This window comes from Amblyomma mixtum, chromosome 4 (assembly GCF_055824585.1).
Source record: "Amblyomma mixtum isolate Tamu chromosome 4, ASM5582458v1, whole genome shotgun sequence".
In the NCBI taxonomy this organism is placed as follows: domain Eukaryota; kingdom Metazoa; phylum Arthropoda; class Arachnida; order Ixodida; family Ixodidae; genus Amblyomma; species Amblyomma mixtum.
In genome coordinates this window covers 28,627,275-28,646,462 of record NC_143015.1, presented here as the reverse complement: position 1 = coordinate 28,646,462, position 19,188 = coordinate 28,627,275, and the positions used below count along the sequence as shown (strand labels likewise).

Here is a 19,188-nt window from a genome sequence, read left to right as displayed (position 1 = left end):
AGTTTATAGCATCGTTGCTAGGAGTCTGGGGTATAACGTCAGCCTTGATTAGGAAATACACAGGCGAGCTTGAAGAAGGCGCTTTACTAATCACCAAATGTCCACATTTATAGACAGAAGACGAAAAGACATTTGAAGCTGTGCTAAAGCGAATAGCTCGCGCATCAAAGGCAGCTACAATGGGGATCCAACTCCAGATATTCTAATCACCACACAGATTTTGTTTTATTAAAGCTGCTATATTTTATTGCTGTAAGTTCCTGATGCTTTTGCATTGGTGGAGGCTCCGCGAAACGTGACTTTCGCATGAAAAATTCGGCAAACTCCAGCAAGATCCTGGGCCTTGTGAGCAGCCTGTAACGAATTTACCTCAATGACCACGTGAATTCCAGCTTTTTGGAAAATAGCGCATGGCCTCGCCCCAGAAGTCGCCGCACTGAATTTCTGCATGAGTATGCTTGAGAGAAATGATTCCCGCGCTCAATTTCTTTCTATGTTTGTACGCCATTTCGCGAATACGACAGCGCAAAATTAACCGAAGAGCGCAAAAGCACCTTCAAAACATCCATAAGTTCCTATCTTAAAAGACTGAGCGTGTTCTTCGCCAACTGAGGGTGAGTTGTAATGGATGTCTTTGCACACCGTCTAAAGTTCACCGTCTTTGCTTGTATGTCTGAAGCACATCAGTGTAGCAGCCGGCGCCGAGGCAGGGTCGAAAAAATTCGGATACACGTAAGGCGCACTAACAACTGGAAGTTCATTTCTTGTAACACAGATTATATATCTCTGGCCAAGGAATAAATATGAAGAAAACCCACGTCACGCACATCTCATGAGAACACGCGCCGTTCATGCATTGGACCCCATGCATTGGACAGCTGGCCTGTAGAAAGAAGCACGGCCAGAAGCACGTCAGTTGTGATAAAAGTTGTGTACTCCATTCCCCTGAGTTTTATTCGTACACACGTCGGACGAACTGAAAGATGTGTGAATGATATACCGTATGAGCATCGTTATAAGACAGTCAATAAGCTATCGGGTCGCGTAAGTGTAAACTGCAAAAAACATAAATGTCAACCCCACTTCAAGAACCCATACGTACTAAAAAGAGTTAAGACCCAAATAACCAGGAAACTCCTGAAGCTTTGGAAATCAGGAAGCTTGGCGAATTCCGCATCAATAGACCCTTAGTGTCTCAGTGTCCTTAGAGGCAAGGAGCTAGCGTTTCTGGAGTCCACTGCATGAAAGGCGCATGTTCTCACCAGATGTGCAGGACGGGAGTTTTTCTTCATGTTTAATGCTTGGCCGCAGATATATAATCTGTGCTACAGGAAATAAATAACTTCCAGTTGTTAGTGCGCCTTACATACGTCGTCCAAATTATTTCCTCCCTGTCTCGGCGCCCGTTGCTACACTCATGTCGAACCAACTCGCCAAAAAGCAAGTTCTGTTGGATCACGTCACCAGGTGACATCACATTTCGACTCCTTGGAGGCTGGCATCATTCAGTCTCAAAAGACAATTTCTTGAACCGTTCGCAGCCGATACTACGCCGCGCAGTCGGCCCCGACGCCAGCATCCTAGGCCTGATGAAGCGCGACCAGGACAACGTGACGTTCTTCCTCAGCTCACTGGGCAAGCTGCACACGCTTGGAATGCAGCTCGACCTGTCTCTGCTGTACCCACCGGTGCCGTTTCCTGTGCCACGGGGCACGCCAAGCATTGGCCACCTTGTAAGCTGGGACCATTCGCAGAAATTGACTGTGGCCAAATGGAACGACTTCGCAAGCTCGAAAAAGGTGGGCGCCTTGAAGTAAGCTCATCACTACTGTAGATCTTGGTGCTCACCAGCTCAACGCTGGCAAGGTTGGCCACACGGTGAAAATTCGAACCGGCGCAGATCGTCACGGCAAAAAAATACACCGATCCGAAAAGCTGCTGACTGTTATACATTAGACCTCCCAGATGTGTAAAGACGTCCGGCCCGGTAAAATTGCCAAATTGACCAACCCACTGTACCAGGTGGTCTAACTCATTTGACCCAATTTTTCTCGCAGCAAGATCATCTGCCGTTCTAGCGAAGAGCTAAATTTCAGGGTGTGTCTGTAGCTCCTCGCAAGGAGCCTCGCATACTCGGACACATGTTCAGCGCAGTAGACATCAGACATAACTTCACCAGCAAAAGTACGAGACACCAGGAGATAAACACAGGACAACGCTAGACTAATAACTGGTGTTTAATCGACAAACGGCCACCGTAGGTCACCAGAAGACGCATGTGTATCAGACACACTAAAAAACAAACAAATACATATGTGGCGAATCACCAAGGAGTGAATGCGCGCTCCAACACTGGCAAACAACAAAAGACAGATATTTTGCCTATCAAACTTGCACGCGCACAGTTCTGCTAAGGAAATTAACTTCCTTGTTAGTGAGATACAAAGACGGTACACTAAGGCATGTGTCACTGCCTTCGAACCTAATGTGGTAGGCCTCAAGGATTTCCCTCTCTTCCCTGTTATTTCCTTTTCTGATTACTGAAATGTTATTAAAAGCCGGAACACAGTTTTTAGAACTCCAGTGGCGTGGGAGATTATTTTGATGGGACGAATTTTTCAGGCAATTGTTATGTTCGCGTGCCCGGTCATTAACACATCTGCCAGGCTGGGCCATGTGCACCCTACCACATGACAGGGGTATCTTGAGAACGACACGGGTCGCACAAGCAACGAACTTGTTGGCATGCTTCACAGTGCAGCTCTTGGACTTACTCCCCTCACTGGCCTTCGCAATTCGTGAACATATACCAGAAATCTTACAAGGTGCCGAGAACACTACCGTCACGCCGTGCCGTTGTGCCACTTTCTTCAGGTTATACGAGACGCCGTGAAGATAGGGCACCACTTCAACTTTCTTCCCCTCCAGTTTAAGTGGTGCCCTATCTTCACGGCGTCTCGCATAACCAGAAGAAAGTGGCACAACGGCACGGCGTGACGGTAGTCTTCTCGGCACCTTGTAAGATGTCTGGTTTATGTTCACGAATTGCGACGGCCAGTGAGGGGAATAAGTCCAAGAGCTGCACTGTGAAGCATGCCAACAAGTTCGTTGCTTGTTCGACCCGTGTCGTTTACAAGATACCCCTGTCATGTGGTAGGGTGCACATGGCCCAGCCTGGCAGATATGTTAATGACCGGGCACGCGAACATAATAATTGCCTGAAAAATTCGTTCGATCAAAATAATCTCCCACGCCACTGCAGGGGTTTTATAAACTCTGTTCCGGCTTTTAATAACATTTCAGTAATCGGAAAAGGAAAAAAAACAGGGAGGAGAGGGAAATCCTTGAGGCATACCATATTAGGTTGCAAGGTAGTGACACATGCGTTAGTGCACCGCCTTCGTATCTCACTAGCAAGGAAGTTAATTTCCTTAGCAGAATTGTGTGCGTGCAAGTTTGATAGGCAAAATATCTGTATTTTGTTGTTTGCCAGTGTTGGAGCGTGTATCTACTCCTTGGTGATTCGCCACATATGCGTTTGTTTGTTTTTTAGTGTGTCTGATACGCACGCATCTTGTGGTGACCTAGATTGGCCCTTTCTCGATTAAACTTCAGTTGTTAGTCAAGCGTTGTCCTGTGGTCTTCTTCTCCTGGTGTCTCGTACTTTCGCTGGTGAAGTTATGCCTGATGTGCACCAACCAGCCCACATGGGTACCTTGTTGCAGTACACATGTTGTCTTACATCCTAGCTGGTGCAATTTGTCGCCTATAATGTTGTTCTTTAAGTATACCCTAGGACTGCTGGTTATCCATAAAATAATGTGCAGATTTCACCGCTTATATATAGTTTTTTAGGCCGTGCAATTATTTCGCAGCTTATATTCTTCCGCTTTTAGCCGGTCGAACTATCTTCGCCAACATATATCTACGCTCAGCCTCTACTTGGAACCTTGGTGGTCAGCTTCGATGGGCGCCGATGAGACCATGCAAGTCGAATATAAATGTTTGATTAGTTGTTTGTAAAGCAATTTTGAATTGCTTTCCTTTTATCTCACCAGTGAATTTTGCCTTCAAGGCTACTCCCCCAACGCCAGAGGCATGCGATGCCTTACGACTTGGAATAGAACCCGTGACAATCTCTTCTAGCGCTGGGTTGAAAACCGACCTGCTTTTTAACCGACATAGCACCGCTTCTATCCGCAGTTTTCCGAAGATGTTGTCGAAATAGACCTTGACTCCAACGTGGGAGACGGCTACCTGGCCGGCCACCAGCTCGACGGGCACGTCCTCTTTCCCGCAGCCGGCTACATGATCCTGGCCTGGAAGTGCCTGACCAAGCTCTCCGGCAAGCCGTTCGACCAGGTGCCTGTGATGTTCGAAGATGTTACCTTCCACCGGGCTACAATACTGCCGGAGATAGGTTAGCAACTCAGCACTTTTCTCCATGGGTCTACACCTAACGCGTTTTTCTTGCTACTGGGAGGAGGTAGTCATTCCTTGAATGAATGTAATAGTGGTGTCAACAGAAGCCCGAAAGCAAGCTTGGGCATTTTAAAGAAACATGCGCTGCCCGTAGACCAGGTGGATGTGTTCGTTTTGCGAAAAAATTGAGCCATGGACAACCTCATTGGCGAGACAAAGTCGATGCTTTCTTCAGTTGAGGAGGTCAGTTTCGTCATCGACAGCGGTGATGTCATGGCTGAGCCCGCAAGGAGAAAGAGCCATAGTATTGCACCGAACCATCATTCTCATTTATGAGGCACTTGCGTTCGTGGCGTCTGCTCACCTGCGATTTACGGTTGCGCTATTTCCTTCTTGCGTCAATTTCTACCCTGAAGAAAAGAGCTGTTTACCTTGTATTCGTTTACTTCACCGCCCATAGCTTGCGCTCACCTATAAACAACTTGTGAGAGAGAGACACTTCTCGTTTTGTTTTGTTAAGCGGACAGTGTTCAGGCTCCCTTTCTGCAGAATATCTAGCGTCGTCGCGTCGGCGTCGTCGTCGGCGTCGACGTTGTGAGTGAAAAAAGGGACACTTAAGCTCTGCCTTAAGGGTATGACGCGATAGCGTACTGAGTTGATTCCAATATACGCAGAATAAGTCGTCGTATACCTAACATTCATAGATCCCTGGGAGCCCTCATACCACTCCTGGCGCACTGGTGTAGTGGTTAAACGATGTGCCACTGACCCGGGTTTCTCTTCCCGAGCGACCAATAAATAATTGAACTTGTACCTGGCACGGTGAGAAGTTTGCTCATAATCCGGTGGGAAGGTTGTGATGACACCGCAAGGTCACGCGACCCAGGCCTCCTAAGCTGTTCTCTAGGGATTGTTCCCGGATTTTTCGCTGATGATCAACGACGCCGATCAACCCTACGAGCAAACTGAGACAACTCAGTCGTCAAAATGAGTTGCGCCTACAAAATAAACGCATTGCTCTTTATTGCAATGAATCCGGGCGAAGTTAGCTCCAAGAGTACCAAAAGCGTTCCTGTAAGTCTGTTCGCATGACAAATACAACAGCCGAGCTCTATTTTATTTTGTTACAGGCTATAAATTACGTAGTTTTACGGGAAGCTGCGTGTCGCTTTGCTATCGGATCCTTTTGAATCTCACCCGTTCTTCGCAATTTTGGGACCGCTCTTTGATTTCCGTTCCAGTATGAAGCCTAAATATGTGGCATTGCTCAATTTTCATTACGTGACATGAGATCTTCGAAGCGATTGTAGGTCACACCGAACAGAGCTCTGCTCTTCTACGCAACCCATCGGACCCATAGCCGCTCTTGCTAGACAGCAGCGCATTTCCTGCCCTCAGTCTTCCTTGTTTTTTTTTTCTGCTGATCAATGGCGTCTTTGGATGTCCAAAATGCTTAGCCGCACTTGTGCTGCTTGATCATCTTAAAGCTTTCCCCATGCCTTATTAGCTCCTATTGGCAATCACTCTACTCCTCTTATAGTTTCGGACAATATTGGAAAGCTAGCAAAACAGGTAGAGCTTCGCACAAGCGACAAAGTGATTAATTTTATTTCAGTCCCTCAAGAATGAAACGACGTCCCCTAACATGTAGCCAGCTGCTAAAATAATCTCTCTTTAAATGCAAGCACCAAAACCCTCTTCAGCTTTCCTTTAGTCAAGATAAATGACTTATCTACATAAAGAAATTACCACGTTAAACCAGGACGCAGGTCCGGTTGTGCTGACGAGTACCGACAAAGATGGCCTACTAAACATAGCTTCTTTATAAACGCTGTGTAGTCCACCAAAATTATTTGCGATTTTTTTTTCATTCATTGGAAATAGCAGTGGTGCCTGCGTTAAGCTAAACTGCAATCAAAATGGGCCGCCTCCCTTCAGCTAAATATTATATAAAATTTATATGCATGTTTTAGGGTTAGTTCGCCCTGAGCAACAAGTTTTCGAGTTGCGTAATTTGTCTCATTTCGCCCCACAATCCCCTAATCGTTTGGGCGCAGGTACGGTGCGCTTGCAGGTCCACGTGATGCCAGTCTCCGGGGAATTCGAGGTCAGCCAGAACGGGTCTCTAACGGCAACCGGTCGCATCCGCGTCGCCGCTCAAGAAGAGAAGGTCCTCGGCATGGACCCACCAGGCCCGCCATCAGAGACCATCGTCTATGACCTCGATGCAGATGACATCTATAAGGAGCTTAGGCTGCGTGGCTACGAGTATAAGGGAGGCTTCCAGACTGTCTTGAAGGCCGACTTGCACAGTTAGTAATTGGGGGACTCTTTGTCGCATTGTGCTCTCTTCGTGTAGTTTTATGAAGACGGTGCGCGTAGTGTGAAGTGGAACAGTGACGTTTCGGCAGTATGTAGTTGCCCTAGTTGGTGCGGATTGGATATTATGCTAAGAAAAAATCACGTTAGCACATTGCTCAATATGAGGCATACAGCACAGGCTAGTGCGCTCTCTGTCTCTTCTTATGCTCTATATAAACGCGTTGGTTGCTTCTAAACAAATGACTAAACATACAGCATTTTTCAATGCGCCCCTGGACTAAGTTCGCAGCAAACAAATGCAGACGTCAGCCTTAGCTTGTCGAGAGTATTTGCTCTGGGGTTTCAATAAAAACGTCAATTTTCTGATCAAAGCGCGAAACAGATGACCACTCAACAAACACTACAACGCATGCCCTTTTCCGCGAGTACAGTTTCTGGAACTATGTTCTTCAGGCGATAGCACAAGGCACGCACATAGACTGAAGCTTACGCACTTCCAGAATCTGTCCACATCGCGCCCATTTCGATAAAGTGTAATGCGCTCCTTCCTTTTTTGTTTTTTTTTTTGTATCTTTCAGAGCCTTGTGGAAAACTTAAGTGGGCTAACAACTGGGTGACCTTCATCGATGGTATGCTTCAATTCTGTGTCCTGCAAGATCCGTTGCGGGAATTCAAGCTTCCCGCGAAGATTTCGTCTTGCTGCATTGATCCCCATGTTCAAGCTGAGGTCGTCCAGAAGGTCGCAGACGAAGGTTAGTACTCATATTCCGCATTTTTGACGCTCCAGGATGACAAAGGGTTCGGTGGCAGATCGCCAAATAATCGATTCACGTCACCTCGGTGAAACATTAGAGGAATATTTAAGCATTTTTTCTTAAGATACCGAGGAGAAATTGTAGTTTGGCTGTGTGAAAAATATGCAAGGTTCGAACGAAAAAGGGGCTAACTTCGCTCCAAATCAGGTTTGAAGAGTGTAGCCAGTATTTAAAAGTTACAGATGTCGCCACAAATGGAGGCTTTCGCACGAAAACTGCGGATCATGTGCAGAGTTCTTACGCCTGATCTCTAAGGCTAGGCAACACCTTTATTCGCTTGCAAACGGTGATCGCATAGACTTAATGGTATGGCGGTCGGGAGTTTCAATCTAATGGCGGAAAAATTATCAAATAAAAATTTGAAGGCGAAAATGTGCCTTTCGCTGCCATAGAAACAAAAAACATAGCAATAAAATGTTACAGAATCGATTTCCGCTAAGAACAGGTGAGTAGAGTTGTCACAAGTGCCCTTTTTGCGGTAGGATGATGGATCGTTCAATGTATATTAGTATTTCGACTTCTCTTTGCCTACTGCCACCTTTTCAGACTCTTTAATACAAAAAGCTAGGAAATGAAAACATTTCCCACTACACCGCTTCAGAGCACAAATTTGCTCTGCGGGAAGAAACTTGTAAATGGCGTGTCCAACTGTTCCTCACTAGTGAGAAAATACTAGCAAGAGTAATAATATGCATCGAAAAAAAGAACAGTAAACAACATCAGGGCCAGCTTGGTTCAATCAACGAATAAGTTTAATAATAAGAGCGGTGCCCATATGCACTGTATGGCAAGGAGGAAATGAACTGGGCTTCAACTAGTTCTTGTTCTTGAGCATCGTTTGATATCTGGACATTGTTTCGCTCTGTTTCCAAAGGGGGCTTGAGAGAAGTAGTAGCCCCATACGCTCCTCAGTGTTTCGTCCGGGTTTTTCTTCGGAAACACCCTTGCGGGCGTAAATGTTCAAGGCTTCTCTTTTCTATATTTGAGCGCCAGGTGTTTAAGCTTGTTCCACGGTGTCACTACTTGGCGATCTAATAACGGGGACTCATGCTCCATTCCTGTTTTCCCTGCGCAGTTTACTGCTTTGTTTGCGAGTGAGCTTCCGAGTTGAGAGGTGCTCACAGGTTCCGCAGGCAGGTCCATTTGTCGTGTCTTGCCCCAGTCGAAGACCGCGACCACCTTCTTGGTGCCGACGGGCTTCTTTCCCTTAAGGGATATCCAGATAGGGTAGTGATCGCTGCCCCAAGTGTCTGTTTCGATCGTCCACGAGGAGGTGGAGCCCTTACTCGCCCAAGTCAAGTCCGGGTTAGTATCAACTTGACTCCTGTGTAGACCTTCTCTCGTGCATTGGCTCGTGTCGTTGCGAAGTTCCAGACCGGCATCTTCCGCTGCCCTGAGTAGTTCCAAGCCTCTCAAGGTGTTGCTGTTGTAGCCCCAGAGTGTGTGCCGAGCGTTAAAGTCTCCTCCGATAATGACATGGTCAGTTGGGTATTCACTTCTGATGCGTTTATCCACTGGAATCCATTGTTCCTGCTTCTACTAGTATCCAGGCGTACGTACACGGAGCAGATGACAGTCTTACGTTTCATTCGGCTGTCGGCGATTCGCACTGCGACCGCTACGCAGGAGTCGTCATTTGCGGTGTCGGTTCGAATCGGTGCGCAAGTTACCCCTTTTCTTAGGTAAACCGCTGCCTGGCCTTTAGGGACTCCATCCTTCCTATATAAAATAGAAGGCAGAGTGTGAATTTTGAAACCTTTGATCTTTGGTGACGCCCCTCGTATTTCTTGCAGCAGGAGAGCAAGCGGGAAGTCGGCTGCTTTCATAGCTTCCAGTCGAGCCTGGAGACCGTTCACGGCTTGATTAAGGCTACGGCAGTTCTATTGCACAATTCTTCGGGCGCCGGTCATTATTCCAATTGTGATAGCAAACCTTGCCATTGTCAGTTAAAACGTTCTGCGAAAGCCGTGATGTCCCTCCGTATGCTCCCCATCTTCTCTTCTTTCTCTTCTTATCTTGTTTTATCTTCTTTGGCGTCTTCCTCTACTGATGTTTTTTCTTCGTCGTCTCCTAATTCCTCGCTCCAGGCGCGCAGGTTTCTTTCAATTGAGCCCTTTTTCTCCAACGTTCTTTCTTTCACTCCCTCCGTATCCCTTGACCAAAAACGTGTGGCTTAAACGTCCAACGAGAAGTGAGACAGGAAGGGCACTCTTTTCCTTACGAAGATCAATGTTCCTTCTCTTGGCTTCGTTTAAAACCTGTGCTCATAATTTTCGCATGCTCTTTCTGTTTTCCTTATTTTTCTGCTCCTTTTCCTTTTTCATCTTTCTCTTCTTCTCATTTGCCTTCTGCTTATGTACTAGCTTCGTCTAGAGATGTCTTCGTCATCGCTCTTGGACTGGCTTCAGTCTTGCTCTCCGCGTCTTCTTTCTCTTCTCTTTCGTCTCCTCTTCCTTTCCTTTTAGTCATTTTTATTTCCTCTTATTTTTCTCTGTACAGCGAGAGCTGTTAAAGGCTTGTTCCCGGAGTCGTCGTAGTCTGGTAGCAGTAGTAGTTGACGTGACCGAAGGGTGCTAACCACGCGAGAGGAGGACAAGGCAGGTTACCATCTAAACAGGAGGTTTTGTGGACAGCGCAGGAATGCGTAATTTGAAGATGGTTACGGTGGAACGATGCAGAGGGGGATTACTCTGTAAGGAGGAGGCTATGGCTGGAACGAAGGAATGCGCCAGAGGAAGGCGGTTGCAATGATAACTACTTCGAAAGTGGTTACCGTGAAAAAATGAGGGTTACCGTAGTAAGCGAGTATATCAAGAGCATAGGAGTTCGCAAGTGAAAGGTGGGCCCCGTAGAAAGAGGAGGAGACCTAAGGTGGAAGGAGAGTATGGCAACAGCAAGAAAATTGTTATTTTGCTTTGTAGGAGTGCGTAACCGGTATGTGGCTACCCCGGAACATTTTGGAGGGTGATGGTATGGTGAGAGCGGAGGAATGCACCAAAGGTGAATGATTGCCACGGGAAGGAGGATGGAGAGTATGGTGCTAGCGGAAGAATGCCAGCAGTACGCCCTCTTTACGGCGGCTGCTGCGGAGCGCACCGACGTAGGAGATGCTCAGCGGCAGGCACTGCTCTGTAAAGGAGTGCTAGTGTTGAAGAAAGGTTATTATAGCTTTTTGGAAAAAATAGTAGAATGGATCTATTACTATACAGGGTGTTTCACCTAAGACTTTCTGCAATTTTTAAAAATAAGCTATTTGAATTAGATGCGCGCTTTTTCTGGCATAGCATTGTCAGTGGTGTAGTACATCATAATGCAACTAAGCCGTGCCAACTAGCAGGCTTGTTAACCAATATTTAATAGTTAACTTTTAAACTACTACCGTTTGGCTCTTTAATTATTGAGAGGCATGTAGCCCACCGTAAGTAATGTCCACATCCGTTTTTAGAATTTCGAGAACGCGATTATCCTCGGCGCTGTGGCCCAACAAATTTTGGCTATTTCGACTAGTTAGGTTCATTGGAGAGGTTGCTTTGCCTGCAAGCTTCTCAAACCGCATGTATTATGGCGCGATGTAGGCGAAATTTGTTGGGCCACAGCGCCGAGGATAATCACGTTCTCGAAATTCTGAAAACGGATATGGACATTACTTACGGTGGGCTGCATGCCTCTCAATAATTAAGGAGCCCAACGGTAATAGTTTAAAAGTTAACTATTAAATATTGGTTAACAAGCCTGCTAGTTAGCACGTCTTAGTTGAATTATGATGTACTACACCACTGACAATGCTATGCCAGAAAAAGTGCGCATCTAATTCAAATAGCTTATTTTTAAAAATTGCAGAAAGTCTTAGGTGAAACAAACTGTATATGCATGCAGCTCTCAAATTCTTAACTCAATATCTCGCCAAATGTAAACACCTGAACAGCTTCCTTTCCATCCGATGCTACACACTAATAACCATCCTGTGAATTTCATTAGTCTCCTATTTCCTTCCTCAGCTTGTTTTTTTCTCTTCTTAGTCCTTTTTTTGGCCTTTCCTGGCCAGGCTTGAGTCTTTGCGTGCATTGCCTTGTCATGGCTATAATCCACTTGGGCGCCAACGCAAGCCAGCCAAAAGCCATACTTAGTCCCTTTTCCTTCTATTGGCATGCCTTATCTTACTTATTTCTACGATGAATGCGGTATGCTTTGTTTAGACGGCCACTCAGGGCATGATCCTATTAACTGCTCTCGCTGTGAAACGCAGCGGATATCAGCTAGTATTTCAAAAAGGATTCACCTCAATTGAATTGATTATGAGTGCTCGGCTTTTTGGAGTCGGTCATATTTAAGACAATTACTTGCATCGTAGGTTTTATTCCTTTCTCCCATGTGCTAAGCAATAATTAAAAGAATTATCTCGTGTTCCTAACCACGACAAGCTCAATAAATTGGCAATCTCCTCCGAAATCACTATATTAATAAGGATTTTCCATCTGCCACAATTTCTAGATTCCTAAATTTGTTGTCGTGCAGGTGTACACGTTCTTTACAGCGGCTACCTCAACACATGCTGTGCCGGTGGCGTTGCAATCCGAGGTCTAAAGAGTACCATCGCTCCGCGACGCGGCGCGCGGCAGACTCTGTGCATTGAAGAGTACCGGTTTGTTCCTTACGTCGACGACGATGCTGCCATAGAAGAACGGGAGGCTCGCCTACGGGAGTACATAGATGTGTGTAGCACCGTAGCTCGAAGCTTCCTTAAGGTAAGAGGTGAGGAAGCGGCAGAGTACATTGGACTAATGCAGGGCAGCTGCAAGGTGCCCGAGGAAATCCTGAACCAATACCGCACAAGCACTGCGGATCACTGCGGCCTGTTGCGTGTTCTTATGGCCATCGAGACGAAATTGAAGCAGTCTGCTGCATCTCTAGTCGCGGCCGTTGAATGGGCCGTGACCACACATAAAAATGACCTCCAAAACGACATTCTCTGCAGAGACCTTCTAAAAGAAGATTCCTTAAGGCTCCTTCTAGACGTAGCCGTGGAAAATACGAGTAGCAGGCAGATCTGTGTTCTGGAGCTGGCTTTTGAAGAAAGCGATTGGCTTTTAACGCCCAGCGTATCCGAATTTCTGCCGTTGTCCAACACTTTGCTGAAGACTGACTACGCCGTCGCCCATTCACGCCCAGATGACCTCTCATCGCAGCAATTACCGGAAGGAATAATGAGGCATTTGTGGCATCCGGACTCAACCTTGGTGAACGCACTGCCCGATGCCGAACTGGTCGTTGCATGCGTTCTCCCCAGAATCCCAAACCATCTTGAAACCTTGGCTGCACAACTATCCACGCTCTGCAAGGAGCACTCATTTGTACTTATTTTTCTCCGTACAGCCTTTGCTCCGGCCGAAGCATTTTTATCGGAATTCAGCGATGCTCCAACCACTATTCACACAAAGGATACGGCGGTGTCACTGCTTTGTGCATATGGGTTTCTGCTCGTGGGGCTAAAGTCCAACCGCTGGTCCACGCTGCTTTTACTACGAAAAAAGGGAACGCTCGCTGTAGCTCCACAACAAGAAATGCTGGGAGTGGAGAACACTACATTGGACTGGGTCGAGACGCTGAAGGAGAAGATTATCGAGGACAAGAATTTCTGGCTTATTGCAAAGGACGTCGGCGTCAGTGGTGTCGTGGGTGTCATGAACTGCCTACGAGCGGAGACTGGCTGCAGGCGACTAAGGTAAAAGTCATAAAAAGTTTCGAAAATTTCAGGTACGAAGTTCTTTATTTAATTGAATTTTTCATGACTAATGTTTACGTGCGAAGGTAAAAAAATTGAGCGCACCTGCTGCCTGTTTACTTTAAGATTTTGATGAAAAAAACACTAATTTTTCGTTACGGGTATTTTGAGCAGCTGCTTGATGTGTACGGGAATCTTCACAGAAGGAGCAATAATGGATTCTTTCCAGATGCTTCAAAATGCAGGCTCGAGAGGTGCGCCATTTACTTGATACCTGGGGGGAACGGCGGTAGTCATGCCAGACTTCATGATTCAAACTCTTTAAGAGTGGCAAATATCGATGTACGCATGATTCTCTGTCACATTAAAAAAAATACGCGCTTAAAGTCCTCACTTATTTAGAGACTGGCGCTTTTAATGGCCGGTAAAGTTTATATAGAGTGGCGATTTACTTTTCTCTGTTATATTCACCGTTTCAGTGAAAGCAAATAAATGAGAAATTTGGTTCTCTTTATTTATTCATTACATTATTTACCCTCTGTATTCATTAGTTATTTTTTTTTAATATTAAAACAGCTATTTTTTAAGTAAGAGAATATTACTCGTTAATCAAAAACGGCAAAATACGACAACTTAGGAATACGTTAGCGCAAAGGATCTAACTCGGGACAAACGCCTGGAAGCACACAATAAACCGGAAGCCAAATCGAAAACTGCCCCACTGCTTGGAAATGCAGCAGCACCAACAACAGAACTGATTCCTTTTTTTTCGATTTATTTTTTTTTCGCATACCCTAAATCATCGAAGCATTGTAGAGGGGAGGGGGTTACAAAAAACAAAAACAACACGTGTTTGGCAAGAATGAATAATGAAATGTGTTATTCCGCCAATCAAGAGCAACCTTGTGACGATGATCGACACGTGAGGAGCGATAGCTAGGCGACATGATGAATTCACGATGTAGATGCTCGAACAAGCAAATGCGAAAAATTTTACGGCGCAAAGACAGACACGGCAAACCGACATTAGACCTCATTAACGTTATGCTGGCTTTCGGTTATAACTAGAAAGCACTAATAGAACAGCACTATTTTGCACCATTTCAACAGCATGAGATAAAATGTTTTGATTGGAATCCCAGATGGAGGCAGCATGTTCAAATTTGGGTCGGATAAAGGTGTTATAAAGAAGAAGCTTTAATGAAGTAGGGGCTTTAGTGAAATTGCGTCTTACGTAGCCTAGGGTACGATTAGCGTTGCTTATAATTTTGTGAGCTTTCCAGTTTAGTGAGGACGAAATGATTTGGCCAAGGTATCTATATGAAGACACTGACTCAGGTGTAGTGTTGTTAAGTGTGTACACCGAGTTACATTCACCTTGTCGACAGACATGCATTGTTTTACATTTGTTAATGTTTAGTTCCAGGCGCCATTTTGTGCACCATAGAGCAATGCTACTTAAATTAGACTGAGATATTGGTATGTCGTCATCGTTACGAACCTCGCGATAAATTTATTTATTTTACTTTTTATTTATGTGTTTATTTTACCCTCAGGGCAAAGCATTACAGAGGGGAGTGGGTAATACATAATAACAATGAAAAATATAAACAACAGCAGAGAACAATAAATTGCCAAAACATAGATAAGTTAGAATAAGTGATAAACATAATATATCATTCAATAGAAGGGGGTAACAGCAGTCCGAAACAATACAGGGTCAGGAATTGTGCCGACTGAAGAAGGAAGGTGGTTCCAGTCATGTGACGTGCGAGGAATAAAAGAATCCGAGAATGGTTTAGTTTTGCATGTAGAAATGCCTACCTTATGTATGTGATCTGTACGGCGTGAAATATATGAAGGGGGAAGAGGTAACTCGCAGGGAATGGACTCAAGATGAAATATTTTGTGAAATTTTCGTCGTGATGCATGTGAAGTTAGGCCCAATGTAGTCTTCATAGCCGTTACGCTTGACGTACGCCGGAAATCAGAGAGAATAAAGCGCGCTGATTTGTGTTCTACCATCTCCAGTTGGTCGATCAAACTCTGAACACCAGGGTCCCAGATTGGTTGGTTGGTTTATGGGGTTTAACGTCCCAAAGCGACTAAGGCTATGAGAGACGCCGTAGTGGAGGGCTCCGGAAATTTCGACCACCTGGGGTTCTTTAACGTGCACTGACATTGCACAGTACACTGGCCTCTAGAATTTCTCCTCCAAAGGAATTCAGCTGCCGCGGCCGGGATCGAACCCGCGTCTTTCGGGCCAGCAGCCCAGCACCATAACCACTGAGCCACCGCGGCGGCTGTAGGTCCCAGATTGATAACGCATATTCTAGTTGTGAACTTACCAGTGTGGTATAGAGTAGAAGTTTGATGTTAGTTGGGGCTGCGTGAAAGTTACGTCTCAGATATCTGAGCATGCGATTAGCTTTGTTAGTGACGTGCTCAGTGTGCGCATGCCAGTTAAGGTTAGACGTAATATGAATTCCGAGGTACAGAGGGCAAAACGCGTGTCTAGAAGTTAGAACACGTCCTGGGCGTGTTTCGGTCTGAACACGCGATATCTATAGATAGCAATTGGTTAAAAATTGTCTGGATATAAGCATGTGCTGTTAAACTTATAGGATTCCATTGACATTTTTTGACTTCCTGGTCGCAGCGGCTTTTGAAGGTGCGGAACTGTCAGTTCGCTCGTTCTAGAGATGCGTTTGTCCCTCTGTACTTATATTTTGTAACTGAATCAAGTAACACACCATTAAGAGTATATACGGGAATATCACTATTAACGCGATAAATGCGCATAAGTTGGCACTTTTCAGCATTCAAAGTCATATTCCAAGTTTTGCACCATGTTGAGATAGCATTAAGGTCAGATTGAATCATGTTCTTGTCGTTATCATTTGTTATTTCCCGAAAAGGACGCAGTCATCGGCCAAAAGAGTTACAGAAGAGATATTTTTGGGTAAGTCGTTGATGAACATAAGAAAAAGCAGTGGCCCCAGAACGGTGCCTTTGGGAACACCGGAAAGAACAGGGTGAACGGCGGAATTAACATTGCTGACGGCAACAAATTGCTTTCGATGAGTAAGGAAAACTTTAAGCATTTTAAAATGTTAGTGTTTCTACCATGCGCAGTTTTAGTAACAAAATATGATGATAAACCTTATCAAATGCCTTCGCGAAGTCTAGGAAGAGGCAGTCGGCGATCGAGCGACGGTCTAAAATTGCTCGAAGTTTGTGTGTGAATAAGAGTAGCTGTGTTTCGCATGAATAGGCTTCTTAAAACCATGCTGAGAAGGATGAAAACACGAGTTTGATTCAAGGAAAGTGACAATATGGGAAAAGAGCATGTGCTCTAAGATTTTACGTCGAATGCTGGTAATAGATATGGGCCGGTAGTTCAGAGGCGAGTGTTTATTACCAGATTTTTACACAGGGACCACCTTACCAATCTTCCAATCAGCCAGGAGTTCACCGTTCTCCAATGATTGCTGAAATATTTTAGTTAAGGCTAGCGATAAATGCATTTTAGTACTTTTCAGGAACTTTTCAGTAATGCAATCAACACCAGCACTGGATGATATCTTAAGGTTATCAATTATCTTAACTATACCATCAGGATGGATGACTGCAGGGTACATTGGGAGGAAGTTGTATGAGCCAGTTGAGGGAAATCCGTAGTTTCACCACTTGAAAAAAAGCTCGAAAATACATCATTCAGTACATTTGCACCGTCAGTATCTGATATAGATTCGTCATTTGAATTCGTTAGTATTATTCTACACGTTTCAGAAGGGTTAATGACGCTCCAAAATTTTCTTGGGTTATTGAGCAACATATCCGGTAGAGTGCTATTCAGGTAATTTGCTTTAGCGTTCTTGACGGCAGAATTGTAAGTGTAAGCTGCAGAGCGATAACGGGACCAATGATGTTCAGTGCGTGATTTTTTAGCTGATCGAAAGAAGCGTTTCTTACGGTTAGACAAGCGCTTAAGATGCGTGTTATACCATGGCGCATGCAGGTGATAAGATATTACGCGAGTAGGTATGAAACGGCTGGTGAGATCTAAGATTTTGTTCTTGAATAAGAGCCAGTTTGCGTTCACTGATCGCGAGTCGAATTCGTCGAAAAAGGTGGCCAGGAAAGAACCTCGTTCATTATTAACTTTGTTGAAATCAGCGCTGTGATACATGCGTATTATTTTAGTGTGACTATGACACAGTCCTCAGCGCGTAAGTGCATGCAAGAAGAGGCGCAACTCGGCAAGTTGTTAATGTATATTACAAATTAAAGTAGCCCTAAAACGGAGCCTTGTGGCATGCCTGATGTTACTTCGGTTAAGGGAGAATTACAATCGTTAATACAGACGTACTGGGAGCGATTAATCAGAAAATGTTCAAGCCAGGTTAGTAAAGGAGGATCAAGATTCAGTGCAGATAGTTTAGTCATTAATAGCTTATGATGGACTTTATCAAAGGCGTTGCAAAAGTCCAGAAATATGTTGTCTGCCTGGAAATTCCAATCAAATGTGCTGTGCAACGAACGCGTGAAATGAAGGAGCTAAGTTTCGTATTAGAAGGAAGGGCGAAAGCCATGTTGAACAGATGTAAAAAAAGGAATTAGAGTGCAAGAAAGAAACGATAGATATGGGAATATAATATATGCTCCAATAATTTACACGGAATACTGGTCAGCAATATGGATCGATAATTTAAAGGGGATGATTTGCTACCTGATTTATGAAGGGGAACCACCTCCCCAATTTTTCAGTCTATCGGTGAAATCTCTTGGTCGAGCAACTGGCGGAATAGTTTAGCAAGAAATACAGATATATACATTTTGGTTTGTTTCAAAAACTTGGAATTGATGGCGTCAATGCCCCATGCGGAGGAAGTTTTTAATGAACTATTTCATTTTACAGTTCCAGCAGGATGAACGACAATGCGAGGCATCGGTGAAAAATTACATTGTGAAGTAGTTTCAAGCGTACTTCCAGTCGATAAAGAACATTTATTGAAAAATACATCATTCAATGCACTGGAACACTAAGATGACGACATGGCTTCTCCGTCATCATTGTTAAGCGAAACTGCACTATTTTCGCGTGAATTAAAAATATTCCAAAATTTTCTCGGTCCTTTTCTTCACATTGAAGGAAGAGTGTTATTAAAGAAGAAGGCGTTAGCGTCACGAACAGCTTTGAGGTAATGTACTTCAGCCGTCTAGTACGCTTCTAAGCGATCGGCACTGTTCAGACGCTTCGTGGAACGGAAAAGTCGTTATTTTTAGTTGCAAAGGCGCCTTAGCGTCTTAGTGTACCATGGAGCATTTGAGTTAGATCGAATATGTTTTCATGGCAGATGTGCATTAGTGAGTTCCTTTATTTTATTACAAAAGAGATCCCAGTTTTCTTGGACACTTCGCTGGTCGAATTCTGCAAGGTACGAGTCCAAATAAATGGCCAGCAGAGAGTTTATAGCATGAAAATTTTCTTTTTTGTAATCACGAATTGGTTTCACCACTAAACTACCACGCTGGAGTGAAATGGTGAGGTCGAAATGAAACAGTGAGTGATCACTCAAGCCAGGTAAGTAGGTGATAGGAGATACAAAATCCGAGTGCGTACAAAGTATTAAATCCAGCGTGTTACCTGACTGCGCATTATATCTCGTGGGGCACGTTACAACTTGAGTTAGCTGAAAAACTAAACATAAATCTAAAAAATCTTGGCACTGTGAAGACGTTCATTTGAGACAGGGATAACGACCAGACCAGATGATATTAGGAAAGTTAAAATCCTCGAGGAGAGAACAATGCGAGCTAAAGGATAACGAGGAACCACTAAATTGATGGCGTCATACAGACTGTCAACAAAAGAAGCTGGAGTGTTTGGGGGACGGTGGCAAC

At 44.7% G+C, this 19,188-nt stretch overlaps 1 protein-coding gene across 1 annotated transcript in view; it reads left to right on the top strand.

The window, feature by feature from the left end:
* Positions 1 to 19,188, top strand: part of LOC149346030 (fatty acid synthase-like) — a 179,046-nt gene that overhangs the window by 119,323 nt on the left and 40,535 nt on the right. Inside the window, exons 11-15 of the mRNA XM_089541238.1 lie at positions 1,542 to 1,799; positions 4,204 to 4,420; positions 6,480 to 6,734; positions 7,323 to 7,496; positions 12,075 to 13,281. Coding sequence (XP_089397364.1) covers positions 1,542 to 1,799; positions 4,204 to 4,420; positions 6,480 to 6,734; positions 7,323 to 7,496; positions 12,075 to 13,281 — 2,111 coding nt within the window. The remainder of the gene's footprint in view (positions 1 to 1,541; positions 1,800 to 4,203; positions 4,421 to 6,479; positions 6,735 to 7,322; positions 7,497 to 12,074; positions 13,282 to 19,188) is intronic.